The 21,835-nt window shown below is 55.0% G+C and overlaps 7 protein-coding genes across 7 annotated transcripts; 1 reads left to right on the top strand and 6 right to left on the bottom strand.

Moving 5' to 3' along the window:
- Positions 1-2,035: 2,035 nt before the first annotated feature.
- On the top strand, positions 2,036-4,872 carry MFIFM68171_08791 (Negative acting factor; the record flags this gene model as incomplete). Its single annotated transcript, XM_071064210.1, has 4 exons — positions 2,036-2,872; positions 2,958-3,014; positions 3,454-3,877; positions 3,965-4,872. 4 exons carry the CDS (start codon positions 2,036-2,038, stop codon positions 4,870-4,872), a joined length of 2,226 nt encoding a protein of 741 aa, XP_070920311.1.
- Positions 4,873-5,501: 629 nt separating this feature from the next.
- On the bottom strand, positions 5,502-6,945 carry GOR1 (glyoxylate reductase; the record flags this gene model as incomplete). Its single annotated transcript, XM_071064209.1, has 4 exons — positions 5,502-5,577; positions 5,740-6,002; positions 6,068-6,692; positions 6,890-6,945. 4 exons carry the CDS (start codon positions 6,943-6,945, stop codon positions 5,502-5,504), a joined length of 1,020 nt encoding a protein of 339 aa, XP_070920310.1.
- An 836-nt stretch (positions 6,946-7,781) lies between these two features.
- Positions 7,782-9,260, bottom strand: SAH1 (S-adenosyl-L-homocysteine hydrolase; the record flags this gene model as incomplete). The annotated part of the gene is made up of 3 exons (XM_071064208.1): positions 7,782-7,794; positions 7,860-8,295; positions 8,360-9,260. The coding sequence occupies 3 exons, from the start codon at positions 9,258-9,260 to the stop codon at positions 7,782-7,784; spliced, it is 1,350 nt and encodes a 449-aa protein (XP_070920309.1).
- A 955-nt stretch (positions 9,261-10,215) lies between these two features.
- MFIFM68171_08788 (Eukaryotic translation initiation factor 3 subunit H) lies at positions 10,216-11,421 on the bottom strand (the record flags this gene model as incomplete). The annotated part of the gene is made up of 3 exons (XM_071064207.1): positions 10,216-10,777; positions 10,839-11,302; positions 11,368-11,421. The coding sequence occupies 3 exons, from the start codon at positions 11,419-11,421 to the stop codon at positions 10,216-10,218; spliced, it is 1,080 nt and encodes a 359-aa protein (XP_070920308.1).
- Positions 11,422-12,324: 903 nt separating this feature from the next.
- On the bottom strand, positions 12,325-13,081 carry MFIFM68171_08787 (uncharacterized protein; the record flags this gene model as incomplete). Its single annotated transcript, XM_071064206.1, has 2 exons — positions 12,325-12,538; positions 12,612-13,081. The coding sequence occupies 2 exons, from the start codon at positions 13,079-13,081 to the stop codon at positions 12,325-12,327; spliced, it is 684 nt and encodes a 227-aa protein (XP_070920307.1).
- A 922-nt stretch (positions 13,082-14,003) lies between these two features.
- On the bottom strand, positions 14,004-15,117 carry MFIFM68171_08786 (Mitochondrial carrier; the record flags this gene model as incomplete). Its single annotated transcript, XM_071064205.1, has 3 exons — positions 14,004-14,788; positions 14,853-15,018; positions 15,085-15,117. The coding sequence occupies 3 exons, from the start codon at positions 15,115-15,117 to the stop codon at positions 14,004-14,006; spliced, it is 984 nt and encodes a 327-aa protein (XP_070920306.1).
- Positions 15,118-17,338: 2,221 nt separating this feature from the next.
- MFIFM68171_08785 (uncharacterized protein) lies at positions 17,339-18,130 on the bottom strand (the record flags this gene model as incomplete). Its single annotated transcript, XM_071064204.1, has 1 exon — positions 17,339-18,130. One exon carries the CDS (start codon positions 18,128-18,130, stop codon positions 17,339-17,341), a length of 792 nt encoding a protein of 263 aa, XP_070920305.1.
- Positions 18,131-21,835: the final 3,705 nt, after the last annotated feature.

Raw genomic sequence — 21,835 nt, 5'->3', positions numbered from 1 at the left:
CTTTCTGCCGGCCACATGCTGCATATAGTCCTGTCTCATCTGGGATAAACGGGTCGTGGAGTGGGGACGAGGAACACTCTGCCATCTCCTAGGACAGTCTTCGGTGCATTTGTGAATCTTCCATCGCGGCTGGCAGCAAGTAGTCAGTCCGGCAGGGATCAGGTGATACTAGATGGCGCCTGGCCAGCGGGCTGGCGCTTGTAGTCGTCTAATCCTTGGATGTTAGCCTGGTCCGCGCGGCACTTGACAGACTCTTCGGGATCTTCTGGCCGCTTCTTCGTCTTGCTGGTTGGGTCGTTACTGCTCGGCTCTTCGTTTTCTTAGTGCTTAGCGCATGGTTGTTCCGGAGGCAGGAGATGAAGCTATTATGCACAATAAATGTTGCTGTGATAGAGCTGGATGGATGTAGCTTGGGTTATGCTTCGATGGCCGACCGAGTTGGCCGGGTAGAAGAAAGGATGAACGCTTTCTCGCTCTCGCCGAGGCCCCTGGAATGGCCCACCTCGTAGAAAACTCATAGCAGCGGCGGACAGTTGTACGAAATCTCGCAGTCGCCTGATTCGGACGGATACGAATCACTGCGTCCCATCTTACGGGGCCCCTAGAGGCTAACAAAGGTCGAGAAGGGGGTTGTTCCCTTGGGTACAATCCGGTTGCCCCGTAAAAGAGGGATACTCAGGTACGAGGCAGGAGAGATGCAGCTTGTCGCTGCTTTGGGCACCGAGGCTTATAGCCGATACGCCAGTCAGGGACGATAGAAACATGTAGGTGACAAAACCCGTTGCAAACCGTGCGCTTGTTGACCGCTGTTGCCGTGTATCCCGTACCTTTGTCTCAGAACCGCAGGCTCTTCCGGAAAAGGCTTCCCAACCACCGCGGGTCTGCGCCTCAGATTTCTGCAGGAGCTGAAGCCGAATAAAAGGGACTGGGCGTCTAGCTGAGCCCGTAACGACGATATCGGGGTGTTCGATATCTGCGTACCTTCCACCCTATCCATCGAGCATAGACCTGTTCATCAGTGGGGATCTTTGGATGTGGCTGTGTTCACAAAGCACGGGCCATTCCGTTTATCCATTCTGGTCCCGGCCGCCATCTCCAGGATCCGCCAAATGACCCACTCCTGCTTCCACTTTGCCCTCGCTCGCTTCTGCCCGTGTCGGCTCCAAGATGTAGCAGGCAAGGGGGAATGACAAAAGAGATAGGCGACATTCATCAATCACACAGATCGGCTCTTGGATCTACGGAAATCGCGAATTGGCCATTACTCTGCGCAAGCACGTTGTCCACACCCTCCCGGGAGCCGTGGCGGCCTGAGAGGACGTCTGGCGTGCATGTCAACCCTCCCTCTTCCCATATCGTTAATTCATGCCTCTGCCGCCCCCCGGGTTCGAGGCCCACTTCATTTTCCATATTCGCCAATCCTGGCAAGGGGGGAGTTGAATCAGCCTGTTGGTCCGACCAACCGTTAGAGGGCACATCTGCGTATCGTAGCCAGGAGCAGCTGGCCTGCCCAAGGGAGAAAAAAAAAAAAAAGAGTGGTGAATTAAGTCCCGTCAAGCTTTGGTCGCACAAATGCGAGGTGTAGTGGACAATACGCATCTGGGATCAGAGGCGCTGGAGCCCAGGGAGTCAGGGATCGTGCATGTGCGGTCGCGGACCAGGGCCACATTGAACCGGTCTCCCACCGGTTAGGTTACTTAGGGCAGGGGGGACAGGCCTGGGTTGAGATGGCGACGGGGAAAGTTACCGGGAAGGGACAGCGCCGCAATCGAAGCCGGCCTATGTCACTCAGCGAAGCGCGCATTGCTTGCACCTCGCACAGGCCCGCTAATCTAGGTACCAAAGTACCTCGGTGTGTAGTGCACCGCGCTGCGTATCGTTTGAATTTGAGAAAAGAGCAGCCACACCAACAACAGGCAGGTGTCAGTCCACGCAGGAAACCCGGCCCAGGGTCGCGTTGTCTCCCTTGTCGCTTTTTTTTTTTTAGGGTCATGGAATCGTGGCTCCATAAAAGAATCTAATTAAATTCCCCAGCATGGCTCAACCCCCCGAGTCAACCCCGTTACGACTGCAGTCGTCCTTAGACTTGCCTTCCGTTGAGCCGCGTGCGCAGCCAGATCTTGACGCGTTCGAGAAGCACCACCACGGCGAGCCGCATCACCAACAACAGACGCTGCAGAGCAGACAGTCAGCCCAGACATCCCATCCTAACGACCCGTCGACAGGCGACAGGCGTGCGCATTTGGCTAGGAACAGTGGCAGCGGCGGTGGCGGTCACAGCCCCGGCGTTGGTGAAGGCAAGGGCACACCCGATGGTGTCTCGGCGGTCAACGCTAGGCCGAACATCCACGCGTCGGCTGCGAGCCCAGTAGACACGATCCAAGGCATCCACGGCACCCACGGCACCCACGGCATCCAGAGCGAAGCACAGAACGGTGGCGGCGACGCGCCGGTGCTGAAACTACCCGACATGTCCAACACGCAACCGCCAGCCGGGCCTCCTCGCCAACCGGTGACGTACGCGAGCCCGGCGCCCTACCCGCCCGCCGGCATGCCGCCCGTCTCGCATTACGTATATCCGCAAGCACCCCCGGCTGCCGACCCCTACCGGCCGACCCCGACTGCGCTTCCCAGCATGCGGACCCTCGATCACCGGCAGCCACAGGCCCAGTCGCAGCACGGGCTCCCTTTAGGCGCCCACATGGCAGCTCCAATGACGCCGGCATCCGCTCCCCCGCCCATGGGTTACTACGGCGTCCATCCCCATGCCCATATGTACGGCCTCCCCGATCCCAGCGCGATGCGATTCGCCCTAGCTCCCGGCTTGGCCCATGACCCGCGCATTGCCTTGAGCGGAGGGAGACACAAAAAGGTACCGTGCAGCGGAACAGGTCCCCTCAACCCCATAGAAGGAGCCAGCCTGCTGACAAGAAGCTTTCTGCGGTTGCGGCTGGTAGGAGATCAAGAGACGAACAAAAACTGGATGTCTGACATGCCGCAAACGCAGGATAAAGGTGAGTAGCTTTCATTTCTACCCTGCCTTGTGTCGCCTCTTGTTGCGGTTTTACACACATTTTTGTCTTGTTCCCAAGTTGCATGGTTGGCTGCGTCTCGTTGGTCCAGAAAGCCAGGCAGCACGCGTTTAGGCGAAAAGACCGGGTTTGTGGTTGGAGAGCAAAAGCAGCCGCCCTCTCGGATCGATTTCATCCTTTTCGCTTGTGATCGCTTCGCTAGACTTGGGAGCTACGCCGAAGCGAGCAAGCCATTCCATCCTTTGACCGGATTTTCCACTCCCACGATTCGTACATTTTTCCTCGCGGCGAACTACCAAACCACCTCCCCCCACTGGCTACCCCTCCCCCACGAGGCGCTTGTACATCCAGTCCAATTCAGCCGCTGCCCCTTCACAAATCCGGCATCGCACAAATCTAACCAATGTCGTCTCCGGCATAGTGCGACGAGGCGCACCCGACGTGCAACAACTGCAAAAAATCGAAGCGCGAATGTCTCGGCTACGATCCCATCTTCAAGCAACAACAGGGCCCAGCAGCCATCCAGCCTGCGCCAACCTCTCAGCCGTCCGCCTCCGCTACGGTTGTGCCCACACCGACCGTACCGTCGTCCTCCGCCCCGCACCCATACCAAACATCCTATCCTCCTTCCCTCTCGTCGAGCCTCGCATTCGATCCAACCGTATCGACCCCCCCGCAAAGCGTCAAGAGCGAGCCGGGCTTCGACTACTCCACTGCCATCGATCCGGCGTTACAAGGCCCCGACGCCCCCAGTGCCGCCGGCACACGGCCACCGCCGCAGTACCAGCAGAACAACGCAGCCGCAAGCGCAGACCAGGCCACTGCTGACGCGAACCAATTGCGAGGTGGCATCCCATCCTCCCCTTCCACTCTGTCTGCGCTTTCCCAACCTCCGTCACGGGAGATCACGTCCGCTCATACAAGTTTTCCAGCAAAGAAGATGAAGGTCGATGAGCTGATCGCCCTTGGGGGTGTCTCCCCCCCGGTCGCGACGAGCTCACCGCCGCCCTCCGAGATTCTTGACGAGATCACGAAGCTATACTACGAGGTCTACGTCCCGGGCCTTACCCTCTTTTTCGAAACTCAATGGTACGACTTTGCAAAGAACCGGGCAATGACGGCATATCCCGCAGCCATGATCCACAACGACAAAGCCCTCGTTTCGCTCTTCGCTTCGTTCCTCCAAACCATATCCGCCATCAAGAGCACCGACCCGGTGGACATGGTGCACTCCGGGCACCTCGAGTCGTACGTGATCTGGTCGCTTGCCCGCCTTCCGCTCTCAGCCACCTCTACCCAGCCCCAAAGTTTCCCAGAATCAGTCCCGGCCGAGGACGACCTCCGAGAGGCACGCGGCCGTCTCCACGTTTTCGAGACACTCCTCTCGGGTGAGACACTTGCATGCAACCCTCTCTCCCCGCCTCCCGCGACCAACATCAACCCATTGCGCAAGAGCGAGCTGGAATTTTGGTACCATCTAGCCAAATACCTCCTCCTGGCACATGCATCCGCCGAGCCCGCGCATGTCTCGGCCAGAGAAAACTGCTTGAGCGTGATGCGATCTCTGCTAGATGGCCGAGAAAACCGGGATGTCCTCTATAGCATCGCTGTGCTGCGAGAGTACACGGCACACTGGGACGCGGCCTGGAATGAGCAGAATGTGCCCTCACATTTGGAAGAGTCAGACTCGCGCAGCAAGCTTGCTGTAGCAACAAGATTTATTCGGGACGAATCGACATCGACGGGCGGGACGACCAATGTAGTCCGTCGCTTTGCCGACCTCGCGTTCCGCGCCTTCGTCAGGCCTGGTGTTAACGTCAGTAAGAACAGGAAGGGTTAGAGACCAGTGTGGCGCAGGGTTTCTTTGGGTTAATGCAGCATAATACGACATTGCTAGCGTCAGGATTGGCTGACACGTCTGTCGCCGGGGTGCCGCGGGGAAGGGCGGAGTTGAGAGGCGATATCTTTGGCCGATAGGACGCAGATCCAGTGCTCTGGAGGATCACCGGGCCCCCCCTGCACTGGAACGCCGCTATTCGAGCCGCTTGTACATGTACACTATCATATATGCATCTGGACTGAGTCGCATATTTAGAGCGACGTGGGTATTGGTCATGAACGGGAGGGTAGGAATCACCTGTGTTAGAGTTTAGCCGGGCTTCTGGATTTTCGGATCTGATCTTTTGACGGTCCATTGATCCATGCGAATGTGTCCGCGTTCTATGGTTGGTGTCACCCCAGGACAACCCACCTAGCTTCAACACTTTAGGCTTTTAGACTTGATGGGAATTCTGGCCTGCATGACGCCAGCTTCTTTAACGGCCTTGCAACTAGCTCAAACGTAGATATAGAATTATCATGATGTGCTAACGGTTGTGGAGGAAATGAAGCGGAAAACGTCCCTTGCCCTGAGTTCAAAGCCTACTTCGCCTTCGTGTTCGCCTGTCATGGGTATCTCCCCTTTCCCGCTCACATGTTTCGTTGCTCTGGTACGATACTTCGCAACCGTCCCGACTCAATCGCCGTACGAACGTTGCTGATGGTCCTAGGCTACCATATCAGTTACATTCTTTTTTCCTTACTACACTGCTCTAGGTGCAGTTCTGAAATGTAAACTCTCCACGCATACCCCTAGCCACAACTGCCTCCTCGGTATCAAGAGAGGAAGAAAAGGGGTATGGGGGCAATCAGTCCTGACGTTACTTACCACTCCTCCATCTTGGTCTCGGTCTCAACAGTCCAAGTGCCCATGTGTGGGACGAGTAGGACGCGGGGATTCGCGAGCAGACCCGGGTGGATAGACGGCTCCTGTTCATAAACGTCAAGGCCGGCCGACGCCACCTGTCCGGAATCGAGGGCCTCGACGAGCGCGGCCTCGTCTATGATGGCCCCACGTGCTGTGTTGACGATGACGATGCCCTTCTTCATCTTTGCGAATTCCGACCTGGAAATAATATGCCGAGTGTACGGCTACGAGGGAGGTTTACGTGGTCAATCACCCATGTAACAAGGAGAATGGATGGGCTATCTCTCACATTCAGTGGCAGGTTCAGGCTCAAGACGTCACTTCCTCCCAGGAGTTCGTCGAAGCTGACGTGTTCGGCCTCGAGGCCCTTCTCCAAGCCGGGATCCAGCCTTGTGCGGTTATGGTATCGGATCTTCATACCAAACGCCAGCGCTTTCCTTGCCATGTTGCGCCCGATGCCGCCCATCCCCAAGATACCGAGGACTTTGCCCTGCGGATCATGACCCAGAGCTGGGGGGATCTTCCCGCGCCATTCGCCCGCACGCACCGACGCCATACCGACGGCCAGGTTGCGGAGCGCGCCCAGGAGAAGGAATATGCCAATGTCGGCCGTCGCATCGTCGACGGCCGTGGGCGTGTTGGATACCCGGACGCCACGGGCAGTACAAGCCTGGACGTCCACCTGGTCATAGCCCGCGCCGTTGTGGCAGATGAAGCGCAGAGAAGCCGGGAGCGCCGTTAGGAGCTCCTCATCGACTCTTCCCGTCACGTCGAAACTGTCAAAGGTGCGGTACGCCGCAACGCAGCCTTCGAAAGCCCCCGAAGCTGCTTCTTCCAGGAAGTCGGCCCGGTTGGTCGACTTGGGCGTCAGGACCTCGGCGATCTCACTGATAGAGGCCCAGGCTGAATGCGCGCTAGGTCGGTAAGGTTAGCAAGCGACAAACAGGTTCGCAGAGGAAGAGACCAGAGGCGAGAACACAGCAACGTTCCGCTCAGCGACTTCCCATCCACGCTCGCCTTCCCCTCCTTTGCCCCCCGGAAGAACGAGTTACGCGACGGCCTCGGCGATATGAGCCGAGGACTGGTCCGTGGTAAGACATCGAGGACTTACTGTTCAATGACCCCAAGCAAGAGAACCTTTGGCCGCTTTTGGCTGTTCGAACCCATAATGATGATAGGCCTCGCCAAACAAGGAAGTACGGGAGCGAGTTTTCTCGTACTCGACTGGAAAGGAAAGGGGTTTTCAACCTCGCCGAGAGAGGATTGCACAACACTTGTTGAACACGGCCGTGAAGAAGGCCCCGCCCCCATACGTGGTTGGTCAACGGCGTTGCTCCTGTACGTTACTTGCCTAGGGGCGTCGTGCCCCACTGCCACTATTGGCCATACGTGCTCCGATCGGGCGATGATAGGCCGGATATTGCACACACCCTTACGTATGAGAGAGCAGAGAAGCCGGCCAGGGGGGAGGCACGCCCCTGACCTTCTCCGCGGCAGTTTGGGGGTGTAGTTGAGGGGCACCGCCGATAAGGACTAAGACAGCCGGGCTGCGCTTATCTGAATCTAAGAAGCAACGGTTCTAATGTTCTGTATGCACACGGAGACGGGCGTCTCAATTATGTCACTATATTTCTCTCTAAGACCCGGTTGACGGGTCTGTAACCTTTCCAGTCTTGTCTAGCCCCAGAAGCGCTCCAGCGCACCAAGATGACAAGTTATGTCAAAACGCCTTCCCGTGGGTGTGGGTGGAATATCATGAGCCAAAGCCAACGCCGTACTTTTGTTGAAAATGTGTACCACAACCCTCCCTTGCCCCTTTTTTATACCCAGCCGAACCCTATGTGCCATGCAAGTCATGCCTGTTGAAAAACAATGCGCTGATAATGAAATGGCCCCGACATGCCGCCGATACCCGTTAAGATCCCAAATGTTGAAGATCTATACAAGGATATTCCTCCCCCTACGACAGCCACAACAGGGGCGACGATGTAGCATATAGACGATTAGTAGCGATAGCTATGATGCCGTTAGCAATAAGCCTGGTGAGGAGAGACAAGACCAAAATGGGCGGGGAAACGTACTGGTCGCTCTTGTAAGGGCCCTCGACATCCAGGCCGAGATACTCAGCCTGGACGCTGGTCAAGGAAGTAAGCTCAACGTTGACGTGAGCCAGGTGGAGTCGGGCGACTTCCTCGTCGAGGATCTTGGGAAGAACGTAGACCTTCTTCTCAAGCTTGCCGCTCTTGGCAAACTCGACGTACTTCTTGGCAAACGCCTCGTCGTTGTTCTTGTACAGCATGATCTGGGCAAGCACCTGGTTGGTGAAGCTGCACGACATGACAAACGAGCTGTGGCCAGTAGCGCAGCCCAGGTTGACAAGGCGGCCCTCGGCAAGCAAGATGATGTGGCGGCCGTTCTTCATCAAGAAGCGGTCGACCTGCGGCTTGATGTTCTGAACGGATTGGGCGTTGGCCTTGAGCCAAGGAACGTCAATCTCGACATCGAAATGGCCAATGTCTGAAAACACAGTCAGCGGGTGGGAACGGCAAACCGAAGGGGGTGAAATGAGCAGAGAACATACTGCAGACGATGGCATCGTTGGGCATCGCCTCGAAGTGCCTGCCCACCAGGATATCCCGGCAGCCGGTGGTTGTGACGAAGATCTGGCCAACTTTGCAAGCCTTGTCCATGGTGGTCACCTCGTAGCCAGCCATAGCGGCCTGGAGGGCGTTGATGGGGTCAATTTCGGTGACGAGCACCCGAGCGCCCATTCCCTGGAGCGCCATGGCGCAGCCCTTTCCGACATCGCCAAAACCGGCGACTACGGCAATCTTTCCGGCAATCATGACGTCCGTAGCACGCTTGATGCCGTCAATCAGCGACTCGCGGCAGCCGTAGAGGTTGTCAAACTTGGACTTAGTGACCGAGTCGTTGACATTGATGGCGGGAACCAGCAACTCGCCCTTCTTGAGCATGCGGTACAGGTGGTGCACACCCGTGGTCGTCTCCTCGGACAAGCCGTAGCAGTCCTTGAGCATCTCGGGATACTTGGTGTGCACAAGGTGGGTGAGGTCGCCACCGTCGTCCAGAATCAAGTTGAGCTTCTTCCCGTCCTTGAAGGCGACAAGCTGTTGCTCCAGGCACCAGTTGTACTCCTCCTCCGTCTCGCCCTTCCAGGCAAAAACGGGGATGCCGGCAGCGGCAATGGCAGCAGCGGCGTGGTCCTGCGTGCTGAAGATGTTGCACGACGTCCATGTGACCTCAGCACCGAGAGCAACGAGCGTCTCAATCAGGACGGCAGTCTGGATCGTCATGTGCAAGCAGCCGGCGATACGGGCACCCTTGAGGGGTTGGTCGGCAGCATACTTTTTCCGGGTGGACATGAGACCAGGCATTTCATTCTCAGCCATCTCGATCTCCTTGCGCCCGAAGGCAGCAAGCGACAGGTCGGCGACCTTGAACTTGTGGGCAGGAGCAGACATTCTGATAGCAGCGAGGTGATTCCTGAGGGAATGGTAAGGTCAGGACAAAGGACCAAAAGTCGGCGGGAGAAGGAGGGCAGGAGGGTGGACAGAGAAGGATCAGAAGGGGGGAACGCGGGGCCCGGTGCTTACTTTTTAAAGGAGGGGCGGAGTTTGGCGGGGTGAGTGGTGAGGGGTTGCAGTTTGGTCGCAGGGGTCCGGAGTTAATCGCCGTCGCCAAGGTACGAAAGACACCGGCAGCTAGCGAAGACACGAATAAAATGGGAGGGAAATGAGAATGGAGTCAATATAAGCGGTGAGGGGATCCATGGACAATGCCGTCGTGTTATTTTCCTTTTCTTGCTTCTGGCAGGCGCACTGGGCGATCGGGAACAGTAGAGAGAGCGATAAGAGAAGGCTCCGAAAGAGAGGAAATAAAGGCGGCCGAACAGGAACAGGAAGGGAACGAAACGGACCAGTCGGCGAGAATAGAAGGAGCCAAGCTAATACCCTTTTGGGCGGCATACCCCACCATCAGCCCCTCCGTTTGCTTCGGACCGCCCTCAAATATCGGCGCTCGGTTTCCGTCCTTTTGTTGCGTTCCGACACCGAATCCATAGAACTCCGGCCTCCGCAGGTTGATCCGCCGATCAAAAAGGATGCGCCCAAGCCGTCGGAAGAGCATTGTTATTTTATCAGTAGAGGCAAGCCGCAGGCACGGGAATTACAAAACGCGCAGGTTCTACCGCCATCCATGCCACTCTAGTGGATTTCGTTTTTGTGCCCTTCCTGTCTCGTTGGTTCAGAAAATCCGCCTGTAGCACCGAGCAATAGGCATCATGGCTGGCCCGGAAACTAAGCTAACAAACATGCCCACGACCCGGAACGCCAGACCTAATGCAGTCGAGATACTCTAACCACAACCGTCCCTACCCATCCTTCCCGAGTTTCTGCACACGCAGCCCGGGAGCCACGATCACTCAGGCAGCAAGTTCCCCCTCACAGCAAACATCTTTGAGCTGATTGTCGCTGTGAACCCGTCCACTTGTTTGCTGTACTGTTCCACCTGCCTCGCGTTGAGCATGCCCTCCAGCCGGCTAGGCTCCTGCGGTAACTTGAACAGCCTCTGCCACTCGTCCTCGGGCAGCGGCTGCTGCTTAGCCGCCAGACGCGCAGCATTCTCAGCCTTCCGCTTCGCTTGCCACTGCGTAATCTTGAACTGCTCGCGCGTCAACTGCCGCTGGTAGTATTGATGGTTGTTGAGGTCGGTGTAGTGGGATTCGATGCTCTCGAGGAGCAGATCGCACGTTTTCTCGAGGAATGGGTCGATCGAGAGGTCCAGCGAGTCGAAAGACGGGTGGGCCGGCAGCTTGGGAGCGCTGCGGCGAATGTCGTCAAGTGAAGCTGGGAGCGGGATCTCGGGCGACTCTGGCGGTGCAGGAATCTGGTGCAGGAACGACGTGAGGAGATGAGAGTTGTGGACGACCACAGGGACCTCGACGAGTATATCCTTGAAGGTCAGTTTGGACTTTTGCAGACTGTTGGGGATTGGTTCGTGTTAGTGCCGGCTGGAACAGCAAAGATGGAATGCGTCCTGACCTCTCCGTTGTGAACTTGCCCTCCTTGAAGGCTACCATAAACTCGGGCGATAGTCGGAAAGCGCGGAGGTTCAGCGCGCCCTGAGAGCTCCTGCTCACATCATGCACGAGTGCCACCGTCTTGTCGTTATCGCGCTGGTAATGATACTGATTCTCGATGAAGGGGAGCGTGATGAAGTTCCCCATGGTGGCACTGGTGTACCAGCCTACGTTGTTGGCGTCCACATTGACCTCCTTGAGATGCCTGATCATCTCATTCTGGTACGCGATGTTGGTCTTCGCACGGGGTGCTGCCGCAAGGCTCGAGGCGTCACTCTGGTGGCTATCGGTGCCCGAGACTTCGGTTGTTGGGAACGGGAAGGCATTTGTGATTTCCAGCACGCCGTTGTTGTCCATTCCGACGATGGATCCCATGGCCAGAGTTGGGAAGCTCGAGGAGCAATGCTTTACAATTTTCATCACCACCTAACCAAATGTTAGCACCGCCAGCGCGGGACGGCGGGGTTCCGCGGTTCGGCCTAGGGACGTACCAGCGCTTCTACCAGCGCCGACTTGAACGGCACCTCTTTCTGTGTGTCGACCATGGCGATAATTGAGACCGATTGCGCGAAATCTGTGTGATGAGGTGTCTCGCGATGTCGTTGTGTTCGTCTTCGTTTGGTCGCTGACGCTGTCACTGGCTTTTCGGGTTTCCGAAATATCGCTAGTTTGTGGGCACGCAGGCGGAAAACTGCAGCCAGAGAATAGGCAACGGAGCGGAAATCTCCGGCAGAAAGAGCAGCGCGGCCGTTTCGGGACAGAACATTCGAACTAGCGTTGGTACGAGCTTCCAACAAAATCAACTGTTAACCCTGAGTTTTAACCCTAGCCGCCACGTTCATCCCGGCGAAATCTTACCGAAAATACAGAAACGCAACAGAGTGGGGCATCGGATATCGCTTTAACGAGGCTGCCAAGAAAAGTTTGACATCTAGCCCCGCCGAGGAGGCGTGTGGGTCCTCCCCGAGGTACTTTGGGGCTTGCGGAGCGATCAGTCCGGGTAGAGACGTAGCGTGCAACCGTGCCGGTTTGCGGTGGAAGACACAATAGTTTCGCTGAATCCAGGAGAGCGTATAGTCCAAATTGATCGCATGTGGTAGATTCAGACTGAAATTCGCAAAAGAGGGGGGGAAAGAAACAGAAATTCCTTCTTTGTGATTGCAAAATTCCGCCGCTGCGTTATGATTCGACACAAGCAATAATCCCACGTTTCCCCCCACGTCGAGATGCCTTTTGCGAACACCAGCCGTTGTGCTCTATAAAAAGACAGCACCCCGTCTCCGTTCTCCTCACCAGTTTCGCACATTTCATTTGCTTCCTAATTTGCTCACTTGTTTGCCATTTAAGCTCTTATCCACTAACAATAAAGCCTCCCGTCCCACATCCCTCCCCGCAACCTACGGACATGGTTAGGCAGGAAAAGACTCTCTTGATACCGCCATTACGCATCAGTCAGTCCACTCGGTGATAGCCCAGCTCTTGATGCCATCTCCAATGGTCAGCCGATAACGGTCGATCTTCCAGAACGAATACAAAGACCGCGCAGCACCAGCCGCCTTGCGGTGAGCGGGGCCCACGCCTCCTTTCTTTGCGTCTTCCTGTGACCTCCAAATGCACGTCGCCAAGTTGCGACCCTCGGTGTTGGGAGTCCCGAACCAGTACCTGCGATGACAAGTGTTAGGAAGTGCGCATTCAGCTGGCGGGTGGAGGAGTGTTGTTTAGGACTGCGGCATACTTCAGGAAACCGCCGCTTGCTGTGGCCTCTGAGTGGGCTGCTTTGTCCAGCGTTCCCAGCTCGCCATATACCGTTGTAGGTGGTATCTGGGAACGAAACGTGACAACGAAGAACGAAGTCTCATTCCATTCATGGTTCATCTCCCGGGCGAGCATCCGCAAAGTTGCGATGATCTCGTCCCAGTTGAACGTCTCGATATACGGCGCAGTGGCATAATCCTCTCGCAGGCACTTCATTTTGGTCAATGAGAGTGCCAGGAGCCGGTTCTCGACATCGAGGCTCTCGAGGTCGAGAAGATGCTCCTGCTCAGTGTATGGCGAGACAACAAGATATCTGTTCTGGTCAGGCTTCTGCGCAGCGGCAGAAACCTTGGACCGGTGGATCATGACACCCGGGCTTCTGGTGTCTAGCCGCTGGAAGGGCGGCACCTGCCTTTCAACCACAGCGCCGGACCCCTTCAAGACAGTCATGATAACGGTGGTTGGTTACACGCAACAGAACCGCAGGTGGCGAAAGGGGGGACGGTAGAAGGAGAGACGGTCCGAGAAAGAGGCTCAGCAGTTATATGAGTGAAAATCCCGGGGTATTAGGTTGGAAGGCGTGAGCAATATGGAGAAGACTTGCGACGGGTGTGGTCGAACAGTAGCGTCGGGGACACGGAGGTTACAATGGACAAAATCTACGGAAAAAAGGCAGCTGATGGTATGCTCCAAACAATTCATAGTGTCTGGCCACGGCACTGCAACCGATCTATATCCTCCGGAGGCAGCGGAAGGAAAATCGCTTCGGCATGTTGCTGGAATTCTACAGATCGCGCCATCAGTTGCGAGGGTGGTGTCATTGCAGAGGCCCGGTCTTATCGGCATCCTTTGTCAGGCAGGAAGTAAAAAGGCCAGCAGCAATATTATTCAGCCCCATTCTTCAAGTCGGTCTCTACACAGTAATCAGAGAAGAGGAACAGATAAGTGCCTCCCATTTCTAGGATACTCACCGCTGGACACGGGATGTTGGCGGTCTCAACCTTGGTGGGGCGACCCGGCAAAAACGACGTACCACATCCCACGAGCGTCCGATACCCGTTCTTATCGCCGATCGTCCAGTCCGGGTTGTTTTCAACTCTTCTGCTCACGCACCTAACAAGGGGCGTATAAAACCTCGATTGCACAAGAGCCAGAAGCTGCTGCAATATCGGCGGAAAGTATCGGACGACCGTACCACGCCCAAGGTGCGCCCTGCGTCTTGAGCGCATGGGTGAGGACGGGACGCCATCAACATACAATGGCCCGACTTAGTTTTAGACGGTCCGAAGCAAACGGTCCTGTTTCCGCATCCGAGGCACCTCGAATGCAGGCAGCGACCGTACTTGAAATCAAACAGAGCCGTTCTTTCTTCTCAATTCAGACGATGTTTTAGCCAGATCTTGGTCACCTCGTACGAGCCCAGATAAAGCCCGCTTCCAAGAGCTGCCCATGCGGCACGCAGCGTAGCGCCTCGGAACAGGCCACGAATTCCGCTCTCTCGCAGGATAGTTCTTCCCACATCCAATCCTCTTCTCCTGACCGCTCGGGGTGCATGGGTACTGCGATCGGTTAAAGTATCCAAGGAGCCCCCGGTTCCTAGCATGATGCTAGTCTTGACCACGTCTGCAGGGGTTGTTATCGTTGCTGCAAGGGCGCCGGAAGCGGCAGCAGCCCCTCCTGTTATTAGACCCGTCTCGACAAGTAGGGATTGAAGACGTTCCCTCCGTTGCTGGAGTCCACGTTTGTCTGGGGACCCGAGGATAGGAAGTGACGATGTGCCAGGAATGCGGTGCCGTCGGCACTCCCAAAGGTAGCCACGGAAAACCTCAAACATCGGAAACTGCATCGCGGTGAAGGGCAGGTTTCGGGCAGCTAGGGCGGTGTATCCCGTCCACAGCCTTCGTGTCAAGCCGCCCTCACTACGCTGGAGCATACGAAGGGCAAGGAGAGAGGAGGACTGGCCACGCCGAGAAGCTTCGGACTGTCGCATCACTTGGGCGTTCTGCTTAATCACTTCGGCGGGGGTGAGCACAAGGCATGAAGCCAGCTCGGCACCAGCCGAGGCGAGGGCATGGATGGCCGGCTGCGGAATTGCGGTGGGCAGAGAGTGCGCGAGTATTGATTTGCTTGACTCGTAGCTCGCAAAAAAGATCGCCGCTGTTGTGTGTGGTGAGTATCATGGTTTCCGAGGTGAGTGGGATCCGTAGAGCGTTGGACTCACCAGCTGGAAGCGTTGCAAATACAACGCTCCCAACGCCCTGGTACAGCCCTTTTACTTCTTTGAGCGCTGCCCATCCGATGGCGAGCTGTCGGTTCTGATAGCGCGTCTTGATTGTATCCAGGGGGTAAACAAGAAGATCGACCGTGAACGCTGCCACGGCGCCAGCCTGGTATGTCATGAACTAATGAGAGTCCGGCATCTCGATATGGGCACGGTCCATGCAGTCACTAACCGCTAGTATTTCTGTGTGCGAGTTCTCCCTCATGTTATGGAGAAGGTTAGACAAACGGCCTGGCCACCACCGAAATGGTATCGTATATCTGTATTTACACAGGAGCCGGGTGTAGTAGCGTTGTTGGGAGAGATAATCCCGCGTTCGGGCAATGACATCATTCTCTATCCAGAGCCTGTATTGTTCGTTGGCGGTTGACTTGGAAAACCGGGACAAGCAAGCGAGAAGAACCTTTATTAGTGCCCTGGCTTCAAATCTAATGCAAAACCCAAGGTCTAGAATGTTGGTACAAAATAGGAAAACCCTATCCGCTGAAAGAAAACTCCGCTATAAGACAGTTAAGAATCTACAAAATCCCGGTTGGGATGGGTAATGCAGGTAACCCGGTTAAGACAAAAAGTTGCTCTGAGGGGTTCGGACTCCACTCGCCCCGCGGACAAAATGAGGTGTCCAGTTCGCCCGCCAGTTTCCCCACCTTCCGCAACAGAGGCAGTGGTTGATTTTGACATTTGACCTCACTTTGATATATCAGCACCACCACAATTGCATCGCCTAGATGCAGTCGGACACACATACCTAACGAGACCCCCAAACTCTAGGATAACTCTGCACAAGATGCTCGTGTCGCAGCGACTGGTTGAAACCCGAGATAATTGTGCACTGGGATCGAGGCTGAGGCTCGGATGCTTGTGGTCGCCATTCGCTAACCCTAGTACGGAAATGGTCGTTGGACCCCTCGATTGATGCTGGTGTAGAGGGAGTGCTCTCATTTGTCGCGATGGATAATGATGGTGAAGGGTCACGTGCTGATGTGGGCATGTCGGAGTGTCGCGTCTTCTTCGCGGGTTGGGCCCGGCCCCCGAGATCGTCCAGGGCCGGCTCTCCACGACACCGTTTGCGGGGGTTATCAATATCCATCTTGAAGTCCATTGTGACAATAGAGGAATAAGAACAAGTGCGTCACCCAGCGAGCAGTAAGGTAGGGTTGGATTTGTCGAGAAGAGCGAAGAGGCTCTGGATTGCGGCGAAGCCAGACGGGGCCCGAGTTTAATTAAACACTGGCACGCCAAGAGTAAAACGGCGCCCGCGGGCGAAGGACGGCCCGGTGGACAGGGCAACCAAAAGGTCAATGCCAATCCTCGACCTGGCCAGCAATGCAGGGGTAGTAAGCCTCCGTGCCCAGGCTCATCTTGCACCTCGACGGGTCCTGTCGCGTCCGCTGCATGCCACACAGAATATCAGGTCTTCTACAACATTGGTATCTCGCGGCCAGCCTGCTTGTTTCAAAATCTCTACGACTTCATCGTATCCGGCGTTGGGAAATCAAGTTACTTAGTCAGTATTGCCAGTGTGGGCTGCTCCGTAACTTGCTACAGGAAGCGTGCGCAATCGGGCAATCTGGATCCTTGATCATGTTCCTTATCCAACCTTGTACAACTGTGAGCATCTGCAGCCATCAGCTTGTTTTCAAGCAAGGACAGCTTTGGTAAAGTCTCGGGGTTATAGCCCAATGGTTTATGGAAAGTGTGACAAGTCCTGTTAGACAACGCGCTATAGTGTTGTGAAACTCGACAAGACGCATGGGCGTCTTGGGATCCGTCCTTAAAGGAAAACCCACCGGTTCGCGATGCTCCTGTTTAGCTCGGTGCCTTGTGTTACCACCCTCTAAGCATGCTGGTTCCCATGCGCACTCTATGGGGTCCTTATGGTTCTCGGCTATCATTCAAACCCTATCCTGACTAAGCCGTCAGTCAGAGGTAGCGTTCTTTCGACGCTCACCGTGTCGATATACATTTGCTGCAAGAGGAGGAAGGAACAGGGGTGGTAAGGCCGTCGAAGAGCATTTGTCTCCAGTTTTTGACGGTAACTCTACCGCTCTTCGAACCTACCGGTCTTCAATGTGGAATAAAAGCGGATTCTTGAGGCCATGTTGAGGAACTGGCAGAGGACTATCTGTAAGGTTCTCTCGACAATTATTTAACTAGCTTTCCTCTTGTTACTTGGATTTCTGATGAAACTAGAGATGCGGCCGAAGTAACGCACCTGCTCTATCTTGCCACCATTCCTCGCAACTCCTTACGCATCGTTCGGCCCCTTGTGTTTGCAAGGGGAAATATGCAAGGACATCGAGCTATATGTAGCGCCAACGAATAAGATTTCCAATTTCATTGCCTCAGTTACCGGGTGTTCTATGGAGCCCGCTGCCGCTTCCTGCGGATAAAATTTCAAGTCTTCGTTTCGAACTCGCAACCGGTCATGGGCTTGCCCCGACCACCACCCGTCGACAACGAAACTCAGATTCATTAACCGTCGAGCAGTCCGTAAGCTGTCCACCTTGCTCAGGCAGATTGATATTAACCGGCTTCGCCGCCGTCACCGCGCCGCTTGCACCCGAGCTCGTCTGGAAGCTCATCTCGGTAAACGTTATATCGGTGAAGTTGGCCATGACCACCGGCTCCGCCGGCTCCGTCTCCGTCATATGGTCCTGCACAATCCACCCAGCCTCAGTCCGACACAGCGTGCTGGCTATATCACCCTGGATTCCATAGGTTGGTGGCTCACGCTGGAGCGGGGTCCTGCCAGCGGTTGAGTCGACCTTTCCGTAGTTCTCAACAATGGCTGTGAGATTGCCTTCTTCTGTATTCACGGTAATGCGGATGAGGTCGCCGGCTTCGAGGTTAAAGCCCGCGTACGCGAAGGCGCCGTTCCCCGCGAGACCGAATTGATACCACGCGAATGGAGTCATAGGACGGTCTGAGAAGCCGTTATAGTAGACGTCGATGCCTGCGCGCAGCGCGCCCGACGTTTCCGGGCATGCAGAAGCTGAGCCGAACCCTTGGTAACCGCCGATGCCGACCCAGATGGAGAACCCATAGATGCCTTCATGGCCAGATGTCGGGCCAATAAGGGGGATTGATGCTTCTGGGACGCGGAAGGTGCCGCTGATTGAAGTAATGGTATCGCTGCTGCCGCTTGGGACAGTGTAGAGAGCGCCGCCTTGGATAGACTCTGTGTCAGCTGCGGCGGCCATCAGGAGGAGCGCCATGGTGGCGGCGAGTGTCGTCGGCCACATGGCTATACAGGTTGTTCTCCTTGCGGGAGGGTGAATGACTAGGGAAGCAGAAAAGCAGTAAGGTTTAACGGTCGCCCAGCAGGCCGAGGTCAGGGGAAAGCTCACCAGTATTAAATGCGACGAACAGTAACTAGTCTCTTTAAATGAGCGGGGTAATGATGATAACTGACGACCACGATTTCGGCTCCTATGTAATAAGGCGCACTATCAACACCGCCATCAGCCGCCTCGGCAGCCCTTACGCTATATTACCCAATAGGAGATTCAAGGGTATGGCATTATTGCAACGACCCGCGGCAATCTAAGTCATGTTGCACAACGCCTCGTTCTCTGCGACTGTCGGGTCCTTCGAAGAACATTCCATCTTGGCAACCCAGGATTGCTACCAAATGCCAGGGGCATAAGTAGCCAGGTATATCAACCTCCACCATGAACTCAAGTGGGCCAGGTTAGGTTGAGCCAAGGCATGTAACCCACCAGAAGATCCGCGGATGCATGGATATTCCGGACCTAGCCAATGAATGTAACTACCCAAAGGCCTAGGCCGGCCGGCGAAAGACCCCGGCCCGGTGAGCGGGCCGGGCAGACAACTACCAAGTAAAGATATTTTCTAAGACGGCTAAAGCGGGAAGGACATACTACTTATCTCTCCCGCAGCGACAGTATGATACCCTGCCAGAGGCTACCTAGAACATGCAAGTTCTTAAAACTGCCCACAGGTAAATTTCCGATAGCCCGGGAATGGATAGCATTGATGCGGATTAACCCTCTCCCCTTGCGTCATATTCACGAATCCTGGCATTGAGCCATGAGAGAATTTCACGGCCGCAACCCGCCTTGCGTGTGTGATGCCCTCTGATTAGCCGCAATGCTCGTGCCCACCTTTGTGATAGCCGTAAGCTAACCGGGACCTTGGCAGCTAGAATATATCCGAGGCCGGTCAGTCAGCGGAACAAACTCGGCCCCCGCTTGCTCGAAGATACGACCATGGCAGAATCGAGCCACACTCGGTATGCAGTTGGTGACGAACCTTACCGAGAGGGTTTAACCTCCTTATGATTATTAAAGATACCGACATCGATGGGAAGTATGGGGCATGGTTTATCTTTGTGTGACAATCGGTATACAATCAGATAAAATCGGGTTCCTCGATGATGCACGTGGTGTCGGTTGTTAGCGTTGTTGTCGCTTGACGTCTGGGGCCGGACCACGTCGTGGCCCGCTGAGCATTATGCTACGACGGCGTGAGTAGAACTAGATCCTCCATTCCACAATCGTACTGTCTATACACCGACTCTAACCCGGAGACCCTTTTGGCAGTGTGGCGCTGCTTGCCCACCACCCTCCTATCACCTTCCATTTGCGGCAGTACACAGTTGGTTACTTCTCAGACTCCTGTCCATCTGCGCTACCACCATCTATCTCTCACCTCGTGAGCTTTTTCTACGGCCAGTGCAAAGCTGTTATCAAGCTTGGGGCATAGCTTCCAAGCAGGCGCGCTCGGTGTCGATAAACTGGTGGGATGCGCAATCTACTAATTTTGGTCCACATACTAGATATTGTGCACAGGAGGAATAATCATATGCTCTCATTTAATTGTCTAACACATCTATATGTGCATATTGTGCAATGCTACAATGCAGCTTAATTTGGCAGCAACTTGGTCGCCCTCGCTATAGCAAGTGTAGGGTAGGGCCTCAATATCATAGCTAACGGGCTCGCTCAGCCCAAGGTCGGAGCATCCAATAGCGGGTAAGAATGAATGTTTTACGGGAAAGGCCGTGCAAGGGAGAGTGAAGCCGCGCCTCTGTATTCTGGACCAGTCTTAGGTAGCAGTTATTGGGCCCAGGCTTGGATAAACGAGACTAGCCATGTGGTTTGGCTGCTATGTCATCAGGGTCATACATCTCGCAATTGTTACTCTGGCTCTTCAATAGCACCGGTAGACATCACAGTGCTAGGAACAAAGAGATTTGCCTTCTCCTGCTTCAAGAAATGGGCCACTTGCTGCACATTAGGTACTTAGATGCAGTGCTTTGACCAGTGAAATGGAGCGGAAAACACACATCCACTCCATCAACAAAACAACAAGATAACAAAACAAGGGGAGGGACAACGACTGAGAAACCCGACAACAAACCAGGATTCCCAGCAACGCGGCTTGGACCAAAGTAGCAACAAAGACAGGCAGGACTCCCTCTGATCAGAGGGAGGCCGCAAAGACAGCTCCCAATGGAGCAAGCAAATCGAAAGAAAGAATTGGTTGAACTGTTGATCTTGATTGTCCCTGACTGTCAAGGCCGACAGTCAGGACAGTCTTAAATACAGAAAAAAAGTAGGTCCTCAGTCCGATCACCTGATCCAGCCCGGAGGGCCGGGAACCCGATACCCCGGACCTACACCGCCGGACCCGAAGTCCCGGAGTTGTCTTAGAGTGCTATCCGGCCAGTGCACTATTCCCCACTTCACCAGCTAAGTACATTTCGACTGTGATAATTAGGCATTGAACCACATAATAAACTGTGAGGTGGAACTGGTAGGGCTACTGCAAGTCGTACAGCTAGCCACCACAGAGTCTCTCTCGCTAGCTTGCCACAGCCTCCTGTGACGAATCCGTCCGGGTCCCTACGTCTGAGAGGATTCCGCAAGGTGTCTTGGTCAAGGGACCCACACTTCTCGTCCGCCTTCCGATAGGCTAGTTGGTCGAATTGTGACACCTCATGGATATCATCAAAATTCTTACAGCAGATTGAGGGAACAAGCAGGATATTGTACAAGCTCAGTTGGTAGGCCTCGCACAGAGAGACGAACCTGAAAACCAAATATTAAGCTATACTCGTAGTCCCATGGCAGTCAACATACCCTTTAAAATTACAAAATAAGGCGGCACATTACCTCAGCTTCCTATAGCTGCTTATATTTCGTGAAAAAAAAAAAATTAAATAAACAATAAAAAATATACCAAACATTAGATCACCATCTAGTACCTGCCTTGTAGGTATAGAGTTCATGGTGCAATTTCGGGTCATTGGCAATCACAATCATTCCTCTATAGATTTAGATGTTGGTGTGAGGACCGGCTAGGTAAGGTCGGCGTAGGCGCAGGACGGAAGTCCCGAAGCCGCAGCGCCGGCGGGGTCGCAAAAGCAACAACAACGCTAGGCCAGAAGGGCGAGGATATCGCGTCAGAGGAGCGTTGAAGAAGCGCACAAGCAAGGTCGATAACGGGGCAGCGAGTAGAGTAAGTGAGCCCAGACGCTGTCATCGCAGGGCATAAGGAGGGGGGTGGAAGACAGGACTTAGGAGAGAGACAGAGTTTAACGAGACTACCATCCTACCCCTAACGAGCACTCTGCTCCTACGTTGTGCATATACTGCTCGTACCCAGGCACTCTGGTCCTACTACCCTTAGGTCCTTGACCCTCACACGTTGAACTCTTTGCCTTCCAGGCGACTAGACCGTCCAGGGCGAGCATAGCACCGAGACGTCAGCGCGCTACTCTCAATCAGCTTGTAAGCGAAACAGAAGGCTCGTTTACGTCGAATAGCTAGCCTTCCAGCATCGCACAGCTTCCTGATATTCCTGAGATTTCGGACACTCAGGTCCTTGATTCCCTCAGCATAACCTAAAGGCGCCTACCTACGGACGAGCCGCTTATCAACCGCTCTCCTATAGCG

This window comes from Madurella fahalii, assembly GCF_045866475.1.
Source record: "Madurella fahalii IFM 68171 DNA, scaffold_5, whole genome shotgun sequence".
NCBI classification, from domain to species: domain Eukaryota; kingdom Fungi; phylum Ascomycota; class Sordariomycetes; order Sordariales; genus Madurella; species Madurella fahalii.
The sequence above is the reverse complement of the archived record's forward strand: the minus strand, read 5'-3'. Positions and strand labels throughout refer to the sequence as shown.